General features: G+C 34.2%; 1 protein-coding gene across 16 annotated transcripts in view; it reads right to left on the bottom strand.

The window, feature by feature from the left end:
• LOC123674906 (zinc finger transcription factor lin-29-like) overlaps window positions 1-18,978 on the bottom strand; it is a 145,610-nt gene that overhangs the window by 43,078 nt on the left and 83,554 nt on the right. For 15 of the 16 annotated variants that reach the window (XM_045610052.1, XM_045610057.1, XM_045610060.1 and 12 more), the window contains one exon: window positions 74-296. In XM_045610052.1, the coding sequence (XP_045466008.1) occupies window positions 74-296 (223 nt within the window). Of the gene's footprint in view, window positions 1-73; window positions 297-7,213; window positions 7,754-18,978 lie in introns of those variants that run through there. The other variant, XM_045610063.1, reaches the window with a different exon arrangement.

Raw genomic sequence — 18,978 nt, 5'->3', positions numbered from 1 at the left:
TGACTAGTAGGTAAACTCATAACACTATCTTCCAGCATTTTCCCAAAGAAAAAAAAATTAAAATAAAACTTACCTGTATGCAGTCTTGTGTGTTGTTGTACATGGCTCAATTGCTTGAACCTTCTGTCACAATAGGAACATTTGTATGGTTTTTCGCCGGTATGGACCCTGATGTGTTGAACTAGCTGGTGGTTGCTACTGAAGCTTTTTAGACACTGCTGACACTGATGTGGTTTCACCTCAGATCTGCCTGTGAGTTCTCTGGCATGCATGTGCATGGACTTCGTCATGAAGATCTGGAAGATCACAAAGATTGTCAGCGAAACATCGTCAAATCATGGGATGTTGTTTCGTGTATGTGTGTGTTCTGGTAATTGTTCCAGTATTTTGGCTAATATCGTTCTATTCGGAAATTTGAAGATCTTTCTGTAGCATTGAATTTTAGCCAGAAACGAATGATTTCCTTCTGACCCTGAGTGGATGAGTGTAGACTCGTATACCTGACAATTGCAAAGAGAAGCGAATATTGAATATGCCTCTTATGGTAAGTGATCCATATAGAGCATTCTTCTTTGAGTTATTGTCGACTCACTGTTAGTACATTCACTTGCTCACATATTGTGTTTATCATCCATTAATTCATCGGAAAAACCTTGAAAGCGGACTGTCGGCATCCTTACGAGAAACTTGAAAAAGGTGTTTGACGAAATGGAAATGTGAGTTCAAAAATATTTGAATTTGGAAAGCAGTTGGTTGGTAATTTTTTGTACTGAAAGTTATGGAATGAAGTTCCTATGTATCCGTTGATAACCTTTGGGTAAGAATTATTTTAATGGTGTTGCGTACCGATAGATTCTACTATATACTGTTTCCAAATCCAAAAACATAATGATTTTGTGTTATTTCCAAGAAAACAGAAGTAGTTCAATAACAACACTACTGAGGGTAGGACTATAATACCGTATAAAAATGCTATGTGCAAGTTTGTCCTAAAAAACCTTTCCATTCGTCAGTCGTTCAAAAATTACCTTAAACGGCCAACTCGCTCTCACATTTACCTAGTAGAATAGCTGAACTTACTGATAAGACAATGTTCGTGATCTGCACTTTCTATTACGCAATTTTATACACCTATTTTATTCGTCATATTGACCTGTTATAAGCTATTTTAACCAGTCTATTAGTAGGCACCGGTGCAGGTATATCTTGCAAATCTCGGATATAATTATACATTGCGTTGTTATCGTGAAAGCATATATTATTCAACATAGACATCTCTTTCCTTAGTACGATTATTATGTTGTACAATTCCATGTTCTAGGATTTGTGGAGATTCTGTCTTGTTCGTTTATTGGTGATGATATCTGTTCTAGAAAATACCACATTGAGGGGAATGGCAATTTTCATTTTTCACTTTCGTTTTCTTCAATAAAAAATATTACGAGGGTGTCGGCGTATCATTCATGAAATTTATGAAACAAAATGATTAACCTATAAGGTATAATAAGTATTTATTGTAGAAGACGTTAAATTTGTACGTCATCTTTGAGAGGATCTCTTAGCGTCGAGACGCTTATTACTAGAAGATAATGCGATATTATGGTCGTGTGCAATACAAAATTTTTTTTAAAGTAAGACTTCAAATTCAGGTGCCACAGAAATCACAACTGTGTTGCTCCGTTAATTAAAAATTAAAATTAAATTCAAACATTTTATCAACCCTTGCAGTTAAAGTGATAATTTATTTACTCAAAAGCGTTGCTTTAAGAACATTTCAACATTAGCTATAGAAAAAAGAATTTATACGTGTTGAAAGCGTCGTCAAAGCCATATCGAAAAAAATGACATAAGCACTGACGTGAAGTCAGGAAAACACGATTATTCATACACCAATTGCAGCCTTTGATTTATCTTCGTCAAGTGAAAAGCATAGAAATAATCAGATTGACGAAAGGACACTGCTCTTGTTATAGAAATCTCAATTTTTCTGTGCTCATCAACAGTTGAAACCATAGAAATATTGAGACTCTTAAGTAAAAAAGGTTTTTGACCATTTTCTGTTATTTATTTTAATACGACTCATACGATGTTATATATTATTGAAATCCGGAAAAATTAAGCTTTCAGAAAATGGCAGAAAAATCTAGTGTTCCCATCTGAAAAAAACATAACTTTGGGTTATAGCTTCGTAATTAAAAACCCTTTTGAAAATACGAGCACGCCACTGGATTCTACGTAAAAAATTGCCTCTATAATGTTTTAATTTCAGAGCTCTATCATCAGTATTAGCGGAGATATAAATGTTTTTCAATATCGTCATTTTTCCAATTTTCGCTTATAACTCGGAAACAAAAGAAGGTGGCCAAAAATGAATACTACCCTTGTTTAAAAGTTGTAGTGCTAAAACATCGAAATTTGCCTACCCTGTACTTTGAAATTCGTTCTAATCCAGGGACAGGTCAATTTTTTTCTATTCCGAACGTTTATTATCAGTGAGAATAGTCTAAAAAGTGGAATTGGAACTGCTTTCGCCGGGTGCCTCTCAAAGATTCGAATCCGTCAAGAGCGGCCTGATCTAATTGTCCGAAAAGGGGCAAAACGAACGTCTCCCCGATTTTCAAACGTTATTAAATCTCGGAGACTTCCAACCCGGCAATCCAAAAAACCAGGAATAACTGAAATGAAATATTAAAACTCGAGTATTATTTTAATAATGACGAATTAAGAACGGGCAGGTAAGCCGACGATGAGATCGGACTTTCAGAATTCCTGATTAAAAACCGAGTTAATAGCCCGGCAAGAGAGTCGAGGATGGGTTAAAAAGTTGCGAAAGAAATCGAGGGGTATTTCGCCGACTGTCGAGTTTAATTCCGCGATATTTTATTTCCGCGACCCTCAAAGACAAATCCGGGTAAAGTCGCTCGTCGAAGAACTTCTCATCTTTTGATTTGCATTTTCACGTTTCGGAAAACGTTTACTTTGGAAATGGGGACTCTTTCCCAATGAAATTTTTATCTCTAAACTATTGCCTAAGTAGTTTTTCAATTTGAAAAGTTTTAAAAAAGCCTTATATGGAAAGCATTAACTTTATATACTTCCGCGCAATATTTACAAGTAGTGATAAAAAGAAATATTAAAAGAATGGTTACTTATTATACACGTGAAGAAGGTTTTGCGTTCAAAATTCAAGTTTTTGAATGAACTAAGTTATGATGAGCTTTCTGTACGAGTATTATACATTATATTTTCTCCGATTAACAACAAAATATGATTTTGCAGACACAAATCAATCATCAAAGTATTACTTTTTCCGCCTAGGTAGCAAATTAACTACTTTCCTGCCTAGGCAGTAAAGAGATCATTTTCAATGCGAATGAAACATTCGACATTTTCTGACAATCGATATTTTTTGCCACCTTCCTTATTTCTGGAGGAGTTAGAACTTCTGAGTCGCTATCACTGTCCATAATATGAATATATCCGATATTTTTCCAAAAAAACTTTCAGATATTTCAAAAGTTGTGTTCAAGCATAAAGCTTGAAATTGTTATTATTCGCTACTAACTAGGTAGCATTTTGGAGTGTAAGACTTTTTTTCAATATTCTGCTTGAATTTTCTGTAGTTATGATAAAGCGAACAACGCGAAATTGCCCATGAACCTTGAAATTGATATTTTACATACGAAAGCAAAATTTCATTCCAATTTATCAAGAGAATAAAATTTCGAACAGCCTCATTTAAGAAACCCCTAATCGGATTTTTCTCATTTGAGATTCCAATTTATACCTTTTCAAGTCTATCAGGGGCTATTTAAAAAATGTTTTAAAGCTGTTCTGTACATTGAATGCTAAAATATTGAATATATACCGAAATGAAGTGTTTTGATCATTGGCGTAATTTTCTTAAGAATATATTCAAACTTGATTCTATTGATTCTAAAATAACTGATATTTTGCATCGTCATAAATTTTTTGCTCAAAGTCCAATATTTTCCTCCATATTTTCCCTTTATAAATATGGAGTAGGTATGCACCAAATATTCTTACTGATTTTCGTTTCGTCTCATCTTCATCAATCAATAGTACGACAGCTTGGTGACGAAAACGATCCGTGTATGATAATATGAATCGAGCTTCAAAGAATTTTTTCAATTCTTACGCGACCATGCCTTCTACACACGGACATCAATCATCGAAAACAAACCGCCATCAGAAGTGGCACGCCACAAATTGCTTCAGAATTTTATGGTCAATACAACGCCAAATTATCGACGAAAGAAAAAAGGGGCAATAAATTCAAAGTAAACATTTACGGACCCCTACAAAGTTTACCACCATTTCAATTCAAATTACGGTACAAGAAGTTAATGGTCGATTTGGTAAAAAAGCCACGGTATTCTGGATATCGGCGATAAGGGCCGGACCGAGGACAAAATACCTAGTTTGATCGTCATCCCTAAAATTCATATTTAGAATTCAGATTTCCACAAAATGAAAATTTCAAGGCAACTCAATATAATCCAATAAAAAATACTCAGTTAGATTCAGCTAGTTGGGAAAAATATCACGTTTCGGTAGTTGATCAACAAAAACAACATCCACTCCAGTAATTTTTCTGAGATAGCGATGATTTATGGAATCTTATATTGTTAGGAGTATAATTGATGAGAAATAATGAATAACGAAATATTGCATGAAAAACTGAAAAAAGAGATAAGGAAATAAGTAGCAACTAACAGTATAGATAAAGAATGATTGTTTTGACTTCCAGTTCTAAGAATTGCATAATTATCTGCCAAAGGTCCCAATATGAACTCATAGGAAATTATAAAATATAAACTAATTCCGATTATATTATTTTATTTTGGTTGTTTCCTCCAACTTTTATAGCATAGTGAAGAAGACAAGTGTAGATAAAGCCGAACCATTTCTGACCTGAGATCATGAAGGAGTGACTCTAGAGTACGTAGCCGGTACTGCCCTGTGTCATCTCGACAATACCGTACAACATCTGCTGTAAAACTTTTTTATACGTTGCCTAGCAAGCGAACAATTAAAGAGAAAACGCATATTGATCAACGTGTACACCTACACACGTTCTCAGATACAGCCAATTACTTTACTTCCTGTAAAAGTTGAGAGAGTATACCTTCACTTAAAAGTTAATCGAAAAGCATAATCGAAGACGTGAAGGAAAAAAGGCAAAGAACGTTAACCCCACTGTGTCTTGGTTCATATCAAATACTTCTTTGGAGAAATATTTTTTTCATCTGATTGAGAAACAGATATTTCGACTGTTAATTTTTGGGTGCAGAATCCAAAATAGTTCTCAAATTTTGTCTGTCAGATTTTTTTTTTTTGAGATATGTTACATTTAGAGTTTTTTCATTTTCAACTTGTGTATATTTCATGTTAGAAATAACTATGTATATGTACTGCCATCATGCAGATACCCCATAGTTTTTCATCTTTCATATTTTTAATGTCCTGATGAAATCTTTTTCTGTGTTTTTCACTAAAATCAAAAGCTTTCTGGGAAGCGATTTAGGTGGCTAAGAAGGGAGTTTACCTAAGACTACACAAAATAATTTCCATCCCGATTTTTTCTTTTCGTTGTCCTGTGTTATTAATACAAATATCAGAAAGGAGACCATAGGTCTATAGGCCTTTAATCATTCAAATAACCAAATGTGAAGTGATACATATTCATGTGCGACATCAACATGGTTTTCCTTTCATAGAAATTTGTTGCAGCAACAGAACCTAACAACGCCCTCCTTCATTTCATAGAAAACTCCCCCTCCCAAACCAATTACTGACTCGTTATTGGTGCTGCTACCGTGTTGAGCGGCAATTTTTCAAGATGATCAAGTTTTAGGATACAATGATGAGTTATGCCCGTTATCCAATACTCCAAACTGTCCAAACTTCCTTGTGCGCTCATTCGATCCTCCAACTGCAAGAACACGGAGAAGTAGCGAACCACAGAGCGAGAAATATGGCCATTATCATTAATGGCAAAAAACGAAAATTAAAGTAGCTTAAAATTGCGGTCGGACATCTGAATTTCGTGCCGTGATATATTGTCGAGCGCAGTTTTGAAATTGCTTTTTTCATTCAGTGCAAGACAGCCAGTGGCGTAGGACGCAGGAGATGGGGAATTTCGTAGAAGAAACATTCGGTGTTTATTCTGTGATCTTTTTCAGCTGTACATCTACTGAGTATTTGGATTGAAAGAAGCATAATGTGTTTTATAAAGATTTTTCTTGTTGATTGTATTTCTGTGCAATCTTATACTGCTTACATTTTAATTTATGTTCAACTCAATCTTTAGGGTTCAAATCATCTCAATTCCATTTCATATTGCTTACTAATTTGATATTCTTTTTTTGAGTTCTATCAACATGATACAAGGAGCAGTAAAGAGCTTTTTTCCAAAATGAAAGTGCTCTACCCTTTTTTTTTTCAATTTTCGTGATGACAACAATCTAGATGCATTAACTTCCGAAAAGAAGAGAGATATCTTGATATCATATTCCTCAAGTTATTTTCGGCGAAATATTCCTGATATTGAAGTTTTGATTTGAAGAATTGGCATCAATCTTCGATTGATTTGTTTATTTTTTATACACTGTTTTGATATTTCAGCAGCAGAATTCTTCATATCAGGAATATTTCGTCGAAAATAACTTGAGAAATATGATATCAAGATATCTCTCTTCTTTTCTTCATGGTAAATACCTATTTGTGAAGAACTGAACAGAAATCATACAATAGTATACAAACCACGAATATTCACGATGTTAAACCCAACATCAACCCTTGGCGCCACTGAAGTCAGAAGTATAATGTCTTTTTTATCTCAGGGGATGGAGAGAAACCTCACGGTATACAGAAGTAAGGAAGGGTTGTCCCATAACTCATACTTTTAATTCTCTTTCTGTGCGCTATCGAAAGAAAACGTAAGCACGAAAAAAGACGGGGTAAATTATGACGATGGAAGTGATAAATCATCCCTTTAAATTTCATTAATAATTTATTGCGAAGTCGTTTCGGGATTATCGTGATCTGAACTACCTGTTTTTCGGAAAATCCATACTTCAAACGTTTTTCGAATATCACGAAGAAGAAGAAGATTAAATTCTGTGGAAAGCTTTTTATATCGTGCTTCGATTATTTCATCGGAGCATAAAATATTACACAGTCTTTTTACCTGTTGGTAGTCGAACGGGACGTGGTAGGGTGGAAACTGAAACATACTCTGATGGTGGTAAACACCTGAAGACGTGCTAGGACCTGTATCAAAGGTTGGAAATGTCATCGTCATCGCACTGCTGGTGTACATAGACATGGAAGGTGTAGGATGTGATGATTCATTCCAAGTTAGGTTAGAATGCACTAGAGTATTCTGAGGAGGGTTAACTATAGCACTTTGACTCGTGTTCATTCTTGCACCTTGAGGAGACAGTCTAGGAAGTGGGTTTCCACTGTGGTCATTGTTGAACATTTTGCTACTCCATTCAGTATGGCAATTTGAGTTTTTCTTCCTCAACACTCGTTATAACAAATCAATTTTTGATTGTATTCCTTCCACAACTGAATACTTTTTCATTAAAATCAGATTATGCACTTCGAAGCTGGGAGGGAGACGGAACGAGAAAGCCATAGACACGTTCACCCTCGTATCGTTTTCTATGTACACGTCGAAACACAAAATTGAACTGAACGACCAAAATCGACTCGTTGTCGAGATTAGAAAGGAATTATAGGAAAAAGGGGTCTAAAGTTGACAAACTACTAGTAAATAATTTAAATTTGTTCTATATTTATAATTATTATTACGAATCTGAACGAATATAAATCAACTTTTGTTTCATTCGAGATATTTGCGCCAATTTAGAGCTTATTTTCAATAACTTCTTGATTCCGATATGAAAATTGGTCTTAGCTGCATTACAATCGGCCAGTGGAAGGCGTGCACTCGAAACAGCGAATTCTGTGAGTATTTCAGTCGTTCGGATCTACTGGTTGACTGAGCGATTGTAATTAGGTCAGATAACAAGTGTTCTAGGCAAAAATCACAAATGCAATTATTATAATTCAAGTGAGCACGCCGCAGTCATGACTTATGACGTGCAAGAGATCGCAGACGGGTAGATCTGTTGTGTTTATAATATCTCTGTGACGTAACTTCTTACTGGAGGACAATCAGTAAACATCCGGGTAGTAGAAACGTGGCCATCAACCGATTTCATCTCATGACGCAAAGTCTACTGAAAATTCGGTTGTCGAAGTCCTATGAATCGTTGGCTGTGTCGTCAACATGACGTTTCAGGATGATCTAAATGTTTATTGATACAGATTTTTCCTTAGATTTCAAAACTTGACGACGATAGAGAATTTCTAATGTTTAGCCTGGTGTTCAGTTGGTCGAATGGAAATTGAACAGATAACAGCATGCACTTGTATCGCCATGCAGGCTACTAACAGTGATCATTCAGTACCTTATGGCGTACCAACAGAAGTGAAAAATCTTTATGAAGAAGATCTAATGTTCAAGGTCCTACGGATAATTGTTGGAATCTTCAAAAGCTTCACAGTTGTTACTGTTTCATTTGAAGGGAATGAGAGGAATATCCAAGAACTTTTTTGGGTAAGCTGAAGGTTGAAAACAAAAGCATACTCATCCAAATAGAAAGTGTATCTACCGCTTGACAATTGGTTGTTCTCAATATTCGATACTCATTAGTATAATCCTTAACTCTTACTCAAACTACCATTCTGGATGCTATGATGCAAAGGCTATTGCTTTTCCGTTTATCATTAAAGGTCTAAAACGTTTTCGAAGAAGCAAGTGGCACACTTAGTAATCAATGTTATCGGTAGAATTGTATTGAATGCCATGTTTCTCATTGAAAAACCCTTTCAAATGGATAGGTTGTTTCTTCAAAATTAAATGAAAACTTTGAACCGCGAAGTTGCAAACCTTGCCTATTAATATAGAAAAATATGTTTTATAGATATTCTGAAAGATTTGTTATTTCGACAATTCCTGTCTACTTCAACTTCAAACTAAATATAATACTAAGTTGTATATAAAAACGTAGAAGAAAATGAATACCCCAATTATGAATCTCCATCGACAAAAGCCTCAAAAACTGGCCTATTACAAAACAATTGCCATCTCGTACACTGAAATCGGTCGTAATAATCACCTAATACTCGTTAAAATACTTTCGACCTTTTTTCTGTTTTCTCGAAATTTATGCCGCGACCAAAGACGGTCATGAAGAGCACCGTCGGACATCGAATCGCGTCGTCAATCAGTGACCTCTCTGTTCCACCTCGCGCAACATTTACGATCCGAAGAGAGACGGAAGAACCGGCTGAAATACATCATGGACAAGTTTTAATACGTCCATTTCTATTCTACACGAGAAATTAAAGCCATTCAATTTGTTCGGTTCTAATTTCTTGCGGCCTTTAGTTTATTTACGAGTTTTATGTCTCCATTTTCGACGTTTTTCGATCGTGCTCACTTCGGTGTCCGACAGATGTCAATACAATTCGAGTAATTAGGGACACTCATTTAGATTACAATGTGTATTGTGGAATGTGTGTACTTTCCGCTTGATGTAATGCGTTTAACTTGTTTTTATGATGAATTAAAGTACATGTTCATCCAATAAAACGATCCTTCTGAAATAACCGCATATTTGTTATCTATTTGAAACTGCGTTATCATGTTTTGGCATGTCGAATTACAGACATTTTGTATTGATTACTGATATTGACTTTCTACACATCGAGTAGATGTAGCGATATAAATACAAAATTCTTCTTAAAAAAATAATCCTTGAGAGCAATAATAAGCCTTAGAAAGGCCATCGTCACACTATATGTTTTGAAGATTTCATTTTGAAAAAACATCCCTAATATTCTTATGATCAATGAACTGAAACAACACAAGACATTTTCGAATCATTTCTTGACAATTTCACATAGAAGAAACACAAAATAATTATTTATAATATATACTAATAATTCATAAAAATAATATTGCAGAAGGCATTGATATTCTGCCACGAGTTCAAAATTCTAAAACTCTCCACTTCGTGGCTAGTTTTTGAACGAGTGTTGTACATAATTTTCTCTTATTCACCGAATTTTAATTGAATTCAATGGAATATTTCCATAAATACAGTTTATTGATTTTTGCATTGAAAAATTTTGGTTGGCAGAACTGTTTTCTGTATTAAAAATTTTACAGATAATAGAATCCAATAATAACAAATATTATACTGCAATATAACCTTAAAATCTCTGTGCAACTGAAATATTCCCGCAATATTTTGTTCTAAAAGGTAGGCAGAATCAACCGATTCGCCACAATATTAGAGAAAATATTTGTATATAACTATTCAATATACTGATTTGACATCAATCTTTCCAACATAGAAAAATTAATTTTGAGATTGATGAATTAAACCATATACGATAAAGGATTTCACAGAATATTTTTTGGAGTTTAGTTTCGAAATCATTATTTTTGACTTCTCTTCCCATTTTTATTTTATCAAGGTAATAGTTTTCATGTTTCTTCAGGGATCTTGAAAAATTACTCGTTTTGGTATCCAAAACACGAAGTTCAAATACTGTGTATGACCCTTCTCAGAATGATGTACTTTGGTTTCCCTTATTTGTGAAGCAAGACGAACAAAGTGTTATGTAACAAATTTAGCTTATTTTAGATTTTATATAAAAACATCTATATTAATAACTGCTCATACCCTTATGTTTTCATTTAAAAACGAAATGACCTTGTTGAAATATAATTTCCAATAAATTTCTGAAATATTCAACCGGTAACGAGTTCAATGCTGTCTTCTTGATTTAATATCCATAATTCTCATATTTTTCATTGCCGTCAACTTGCCGACATCCTGATTCGATTCCAATGAAATCCAGCGTTGGATAAATCGAAGGAATAAGGAAATGCAGCTTGAAAAAAAACGCCTCTCAATGGTATACGTGGTTGTAGATTGAGTCATCGAAATATCGATGTGTTTTTTTAGGTCTGTCCTTCGATTGCAATATAATTGAAATGCCTGTAGAGGATAAATAAGTTATGAAATGTGTAAATTTTAATTTTTCATTCTAGTGGTAATAACATTTTTCACGATTCTTCAAAAATGTTGAAAGTTATGATTTTAATATTACTCCATATCTATTTGATTGTTTCCTTCAAATCAATTTTCACTAATATTTTTGTCGGGTTAACTCTATGAAGTTTCGGATTATTAACATCATTTTCCTTGAAATGTCGTTGGAGTAAGCGTAAAAGTGCGCGAATGATACAAGGCCATCTTGGGTTTATTGCCTTTGGTCAAGCGTTCCATGGGTTTATTTTTAAGCGTCTGGTTTTTTCAAGTACTCAGACACCTACAGACTTATCATGACGAGGTAAAAGTTCCACAATGTTTACAATTCCACGACTACTAACTCGATACTATTATACTCGAGTGTACGGCATTTCAATTTCAATTGAAGTGCAATGTTTGGAATGCGTTCATTCGTCAATTTTTCTCGGTGCATGCATTATGAATCTATATTTGTGAGAGAAGTTATAATGGACTCTCCTCTGTCCATTGATTCTTCATGATTTGTTCTAGTGTTCATATTTTCATTTTTTCCGGAAGCATGCTTATCGTTTGAGATAAATTAGTGTTTTTTTTTAAACGAAATGCATATATCTAGGGTTATATTAATGTGAGATGAAAAATAGGGCATTGTTATTAGGATTTATTAGTGGATCCGACCACTTATTTCTTCATGTTTTCGTATCGATATGAAATTATGCAAATTTCTAGCCTGTTTTGAAATTTATTGAAGATCTGAAGAAACGAATTCAGTTAACCTCTATCAACATATATGTATGTGATCAACATTTCACAATTATATTGAACACGTAATCAATGAATATAAAAGTTTTGGTAAATTCGACAGAAGTTTGTTTCAGCTTCTCAAATATTTCAATGGACATGAAAATAACACATTATGACGAAGACGTCCAATTTAACCACCATATTGAAAATATTTAATATAGATCTCCGACCAAGTGTTACTTCAGTTCTTCCAACTGAGGATGGAAAATTATGATGGACAAACAAAATTTGAAAATTCAACCAAAGAGCTTAATGATGAAAATAAAATTTCCACTAGAATTTCTGCAACCAACCAAAGATCATACCATAATCAATCAAGAAATGCTATGAGTCCTCTGAAATAAACCCAAAAATATGTTACTCCAGCGTGATTTGAGAATAGAACCAATATAAAAATTTCGCTAGAGACAACCAATTCCAATTTATTATTATTCCAAATTCATTTGGCACGTTTATTTCTAATTTTACATTACGATAAATGAGGAAAATTCTCCGTTCCGGAATTTTATGGAGAAACAACGACATTTTAAGTACCCCTCGAACAGCCAACGTTTTTACTGCCGCCACAGTCCACATATAAGAGATTAAAGGCTATTTTTAAATCTGCAACAACATTTTCACAGTTGAGATAGGTTATGTTATCGCAGCGGACCAGCTGAGCGATCGGCGACGATCGCCTTCAGACTTTTACCCATAGATTAGCTGGGCATCATTGGGTGAATACACTTTGAAAAAGGCAGCTCGCCTCTCAAAAGAAATAAAAATAAGAACAAGTTAAAAATGCATAGTTGTTTTGTTGGCATGTAGAGGGCGTATATCCATTATAAGATTCATGGTTAACTTGATATATTAGAAGTTAGGATCAGGGTCGGATCTCTCCAGAGGAACGATTATGATTATGATATTCACTTGCGTACCTGGGCTATCCGTTGGAAGTTTTGACCTAAAGTCATTGAACAATTTTTATCCATGATTTTGGTCGTTGAATTTGGGACAGGAAATGTTTATTGTCAAAACTAAGAGAACCGCAAAGACTCAAATACACAATTTTCTTGCTGAACTTAATACAAGATTCCTATGAACTTTTAGTTTCTCTTTCTCTGAGTAATTTGAACGAAAATGACAAAATGATAATCTCTTCGCCTATTCTTTTATAGCTCCCTGTATACTTCTTGGATGGCTTCAAATAATCTTCGTCCTGATGTATTACCACAGTCAAGAAAATAAAGTCACCCTAATAGAGTTTATATTGAGTTTAGTAACTTTTTAGAAGCTTCAGGCCTTGTGGATTCTGAATTACCTGAACTTGAAGGATCTTCTTTGCGGCTTTGCTTGAGAAAAGTCATGACGAGTTAACAAGTGGTATAAGTAGTTTTTGATTTCTCAATGCATTAACCAATAATGACCGAAACGTTAATTTCACGAACTACTCAGTATCTGAAAATCCAGATGAATTTTTTATTGCCTTCGTTGAATACGTAAAATTCCAACTAATATTCAATATTCTTGAAAAAACAACATAGCAGTAAGAAATTGGAAAATATTCGCTTAAGAATATCTAAAAAACTGACTACGAGAAACTATCTAGTCCCAAAACCTCCCCTTGCAGAACCCCAAAGAGCCCAAAGGAGAAAAATACCACAGTTACGGCCCTGCAACCCCATCAGTCTGGTTTCTGAACTTTCTCTTCATAAGTCTTCTTGGATACTTCTTCAAATTTATTCTCCTATACGTGGACATTCAATTTACATGATAATGGATTGGAGGTTATGTTCATCGCACTATTTTACACCGGAGGCGTATGACTCTTGCGAGATTGTTAGATAAAGAAGAGTGAGGCGCATATTTCGGTGAGAATGACCAATGCGGCTCGGTATTCCGGTATAGATCTCCTGCGTGGGAAACATCTCGATCTCGATCCGTCATATTGTAAGTCACAGACATGACAAATGTCAATTAGCCGCACAGAAACATAAGATGTCGTTCTGTGCTCATTAAGCGCACAGAACTTGTCGAACGTCATCCAGTTTCCAACTGAACAAACCTATATCAAGAGGAGCTTATTTTCATGCTAATTCCGATACGTGAAAATCATCTAGCGTATATTTTCAACAGCTTTATAAAGCCCGTTCTCCATTTTTATCGACATCTAGTGTGGGAACCCGAGAAAGAGGTCGAGAAAGAATCATTATCGATGAATTTGTCCACAATTTATTTGTAGTTAGTCCGTTTGACCGGAAGCAATACGTTTTATTCCGTAAAGGCAAGATGTATGCACGAGCTTTTTTAAAAAATTGCACTGGAGTTCGTTCCCATGTAACGGTAAATCTTAGATGAAGCTATAGGATTTCAGTTAATTACTATGTTAGTACGCGTTTTGATTCTTGCTCATAACACGAACTAGTGGAATTAAATCTCAGCAGACGGAAATGACAGTAAAATTCTTTATATCAACCGGTGAAAACTTGAAATATATGCATTTAGTTGAAAATATTTAACCATTATAAAAAAAATTGAGATTTTAGATAAATATAAATGTTTAAGATTTTTCAGATAACAGAGATATTAGATTTCTCCAAATGGTTATTCTTGGAGTATCAAAAGTTACAAACTACGGTCGAGAAAACACTGAAGATGCCTACTGTAGTAGGTTCTGTGGTCGGCGAAACGTTAGGTAAAAACGCAGCGTTTTTCAGATTCCACCACTTCTCAGGATGATTGAAGCATATTATCAAACGTTCCTCTGCTTTACCGTCCTTTTCTATCTCATGAAAGATTTCAAAATACGTTTTTACGTCTTTGTTCTTAATTTTATAAGAACCGTTTTTCAGCCTTTGACAAAGCTTTTTGTATAATATTTTTTTGTGAAAATTCATGAAAAAAATAAATGTTTGTTCGAAAAGGTAGGTATATCATGCATAGCTATTGTTTAAAATCATTCTAATTTTTTAATGAATAAGGAATTTTCTGAATGATGAATATTTTGAAATAATTAACAGTGAAAGCCTGATATAAATCGATGGGCGATCGGTATAATAAAGCATACCTACTAATATTTGAACTGACCCATGAATCTGTATAGACCCTTCTCAAAAACTCCAGCATTGACAGCCTTCAGAATCACCTATATACTGTTGATAGTGAGATTTAACTTGAAATTGAACATTACGAAAAATCTTTCAATACCAACATAATAGATCTAATTTCAGCGGAAGCTCTGGCAATGGCTCAAGGGAGAATCGAACTAATTCTAGAATATTTCGAACTCACGGAAGCAAGAAATGTTCGATGGATATGATATATTTCACCTCTATGATCGAACGCAGTCAGCTTTATGATTCATGGCATCTACAAAACTAAAAAATCCCTAGACGGAGCACCTACCGAGACTTTATGACCCTTTTATGCCTCTAATTGAGCGCATTTCTCACAAATAACTATAATATCGCCTTCTAAACAATCTCTATAGCAGAATGGAGGAGAGAAAACAATATCCTAGCAGTAATGATTTCTCTTGGTGTTGGGCAAGATTTAGTGATTCGTCAGCTATTAACGGAACACCCAGTGGAAGATGGTCTATGCATTTCTAGTACCTACTTAGAACTTGTTCAGGTTTATTATTTCTAATAATATGCCTTTGGTATCGTTTAAGAAAATATAAATTTCTGTTATCATTTCCATTTCAGTCACTAGAAACGACTCGACAAGTCTAAGAGTTGATTTCATTGAGGTTGGTTTAAACAATAGATACTACAGAGTATTATCCTGTGATAATTTATTTATAAAACTCAAAAAACAACAGATAAACAACTCGAACGAAAATAATTGAGAAATTCTCTCTGAAAATGTTTCAAACCATCAGCTTGTTTTCATTATAAACCAAAATAAAATGCTTCAAAATTACGGTATATGCATTTTTCATGTTTACATGTGAAATGAGAGTCCAATTCTTTATCGAGGGTCACGGCACCGAAATATCCACGAAGGTTAGTGATTTATTAAAAAAGTTAATCGAAACAAGAGTAACACAAAAATCCACTTTGTCAGAATAATTTTTTCTCCTTCCATCGAAACATTAAAATGATCCCATATTTATCGAGGATATTCATTAATATTTCACTTCGAAATCCGGAGTAATTTCCAATTATTTTGACGTTTCAACCTTTCAAATACATAAATAACGTGACAGATCAACACAAAAATGCGTGGGAAAAAGGTCTGTTCCAACAAAATAACAACGGCTGTTACTAAATAATAAATATCGAAACATTGCATCAAAGCGTATGTCCTTAGGCTATGAAAGTCCCATTTTATCCTGAAAAATTGATTTTCGATTCATTCATTATTTCCGATATTATGGGAATTTTGAAACATCAGTCTCTCTTGTTGGTCACACTTGAATGCCTTCGACAACACAAATACTTTACTCAAAAAATTCGTAGCCTTGCTTATATTTAATTTCCAAAATTAATGAAACTTAAACATGATATAACACCCATATGAACTCACGATGATAGAGCATTTGATTCGTATCTCGAAAAAGTGTGAAATTTTTGGAAGGACCCTCGTATAAACTGAAGGTATTATAAACTTCCTCAATGATGTGGTTAAGTCCTTGAACGTATGTGCATTTTTACAACCACACACAATGTTATTGAAACGCTTATAACCGATAAAAATGCTGCAGTGATACCAGTTCCTTGACCTATCCAACTTGATGCATATACGCTTGCACAAAAACGTTGTCCATTTTTTGTCCTCCTTGGTCCATTCGATGTTGAAAATTCAGTTCGGTGATTTGTGAATTGAAAGCGTGAATTTATAAATACAAATACAATTCTGGAATTTCTGGAGTGTATTTAATTTTTATTATTTAATTTTCAATCAACATTATGAAACTATAGGATTTAAGATTGCATTGAGTCTGAAGGATTATTCAGATCGAATATGACTGAGATGAAATAAGAAACATTGCAAATTTTCGACAATGTTCTTTCAATACCCCATAGTATGGATATCTTAAATCATCTTAAGAAAACTGTTTCTGGAATAAAATATTTGTAAACTAGAGAATTTGATCTCAGCACTTCTGGCCAACTCCTACAACTCAGTACAGCATTGACAAGCGATAAGATCAGATCAGAATATTGATTGATATACATATAATATAATTATAATTAAGATCTCAAGGAGAGAAGAATTATGAACTGTAATGTAAAACTTGAAATGTTCCTCGTGAAACAAACAATTTGCATAGTCTACTGAGGTTCATTTCTTCTACTTCCAGGAAATGCAATTCTGTCCGAATTATATATCGCGCAGATTCATTGAAAATACGCTGGCTAACAATAATAACGAAATCAATGAGGGAATGAGAGATAGGAAATGAAGACAGTAAGAATTCAATAATATTTGAAGCGGAAAAGAACGCAAGAATAAAATAAATACTGTTTGAATCCTCCTCCACACAATACTAACAGAAATATTCATTTTGTTAACTCCATTAACTAAATAGAACAAATTTTCTATAGATACCAATTCCAGGCTTCCAAAGGAAAAAGCGAATCGGAAAAACCGGCATTCGCATTTCCCAGAATGATATAATGATGGAGCGCCTAATAAAAATACCACAAATCCAAGTGACACAGCTAAAGGATGCCGTTTTTCGAATTCTCCTATAATGAAGATAATTGCGAAGCCATCTAGACGCCGTTGACGAAACAAATGAAACACGTTCTCGGACCTAACCTATATGGAACGTTGTCATAAAAAGGTGTCGTACAAGTTATAGAAATAACGATCTATACGCTGACGGGCACGTCGTAGATTTCGTGCTCCTTCGATTCCTGACAGGTTTGTGACGCAAAGGACATCATTTGTGACATTAAGAGACGTCCGATGCGTTCGGTTATCTTTTTGCCGGGTTTTTTTCGCGACGGCAGGAAGATTGATTCGAGATTATAATGAAGGGTAGTTCCTGAATGGGCAAGGAGGTTATGGCGCTGAATATTCGAACAGTGTTCCAAGTAACAGCGCTAGATATAAACCATCATTCAGCTCCTTTAAAAATTTCATGACGATTCGGCATCTCTAATATACAGGGTGTTTCCTAAACATGCGGCAAAAATTCAGGGGGTTGTTCCTTGGACTATTCTAAGAATATTTTGTCCTTTGATGATTTTTGAAAAACCTATTTGTTTCGAAGATACAGGGCGAACAACATTTTTCATATTTTTAAAATTAATAATAGTTTAAATAAAAATGCGTACCGCACTGTGTTTACTAAGTAGGTACAATTTATTTTTAAATTTGTTTAACAACATTCCAATTACTAAAAACGGCCAGTTTTTTGACTAAAAATTGCTAATACATCACAAAACGAATTCAAATGAAAACCGTGTTTAATCTGTATTCCTTTACCATCTGCACTTATCAATTTTTAGTCAAAAAACTGGCCGTTTTTAGTAATTGGAATGTTGTTAAACAAATTTAAAAATGAATTGTACCTTCTTAGTAAACACAGTGCGGTACGCATTTTTATTTAAACTATTATTAATTTTAAAAATATGAAAAATGTTGTTCGCCCTGTATCTTCGAAACAAAGAGGTTTTTCAAAAATCATCCAAGGACAAAACATGCTTAAAATAGTCCAAGGAACAACCCCCTGAATTTTTGCCGCATGTTTAGGAAACACCCTGTATAGGTTAAGAAAAGTTTTAGATCTGAATGTATTATCAGAACACGTATAAACACTTCAGAAGGACGGGACCATCTCACTTGCTTCTGCTAGGTCAGTAACACCGAAGTGTGTACCTATTTTCTCGATTATCATTGAAAACCATTGTTATGATACCACGCAATTTTATGATCGGTTATGAAAAGATCAAACGGTTAATGTTATTGCTATATTGCACTTAATCGATTGAGTGTCGTCGTATTCGTTTAAACTTCAATGATTGGTAAGATTTTTCTCCGGAAACTTTGTCAAATTTTTTTTTTTCTTGTTGCAGGTGACGATCTTTTTCAAAATTAA

The sequence above is a fragment of the Harmonia axyridis genome, chromosome 3 (assembly GCF_914767665.1).
Source record: "Harmonia axyridis chromosome 3, icHarAxyr1.1, whole genome shotgun sequence".
Classification (NCBI taxonomy): domain Eukaryota; kingdom Metazoa; phylum Arthropoda; class Insecta; order Coleoptera; family Coccinellidae; genus Harmonia; species Harmonia axyridis.
This window is presented reverse-complemented; position numbering and strand designations above follow the sequence as displayed.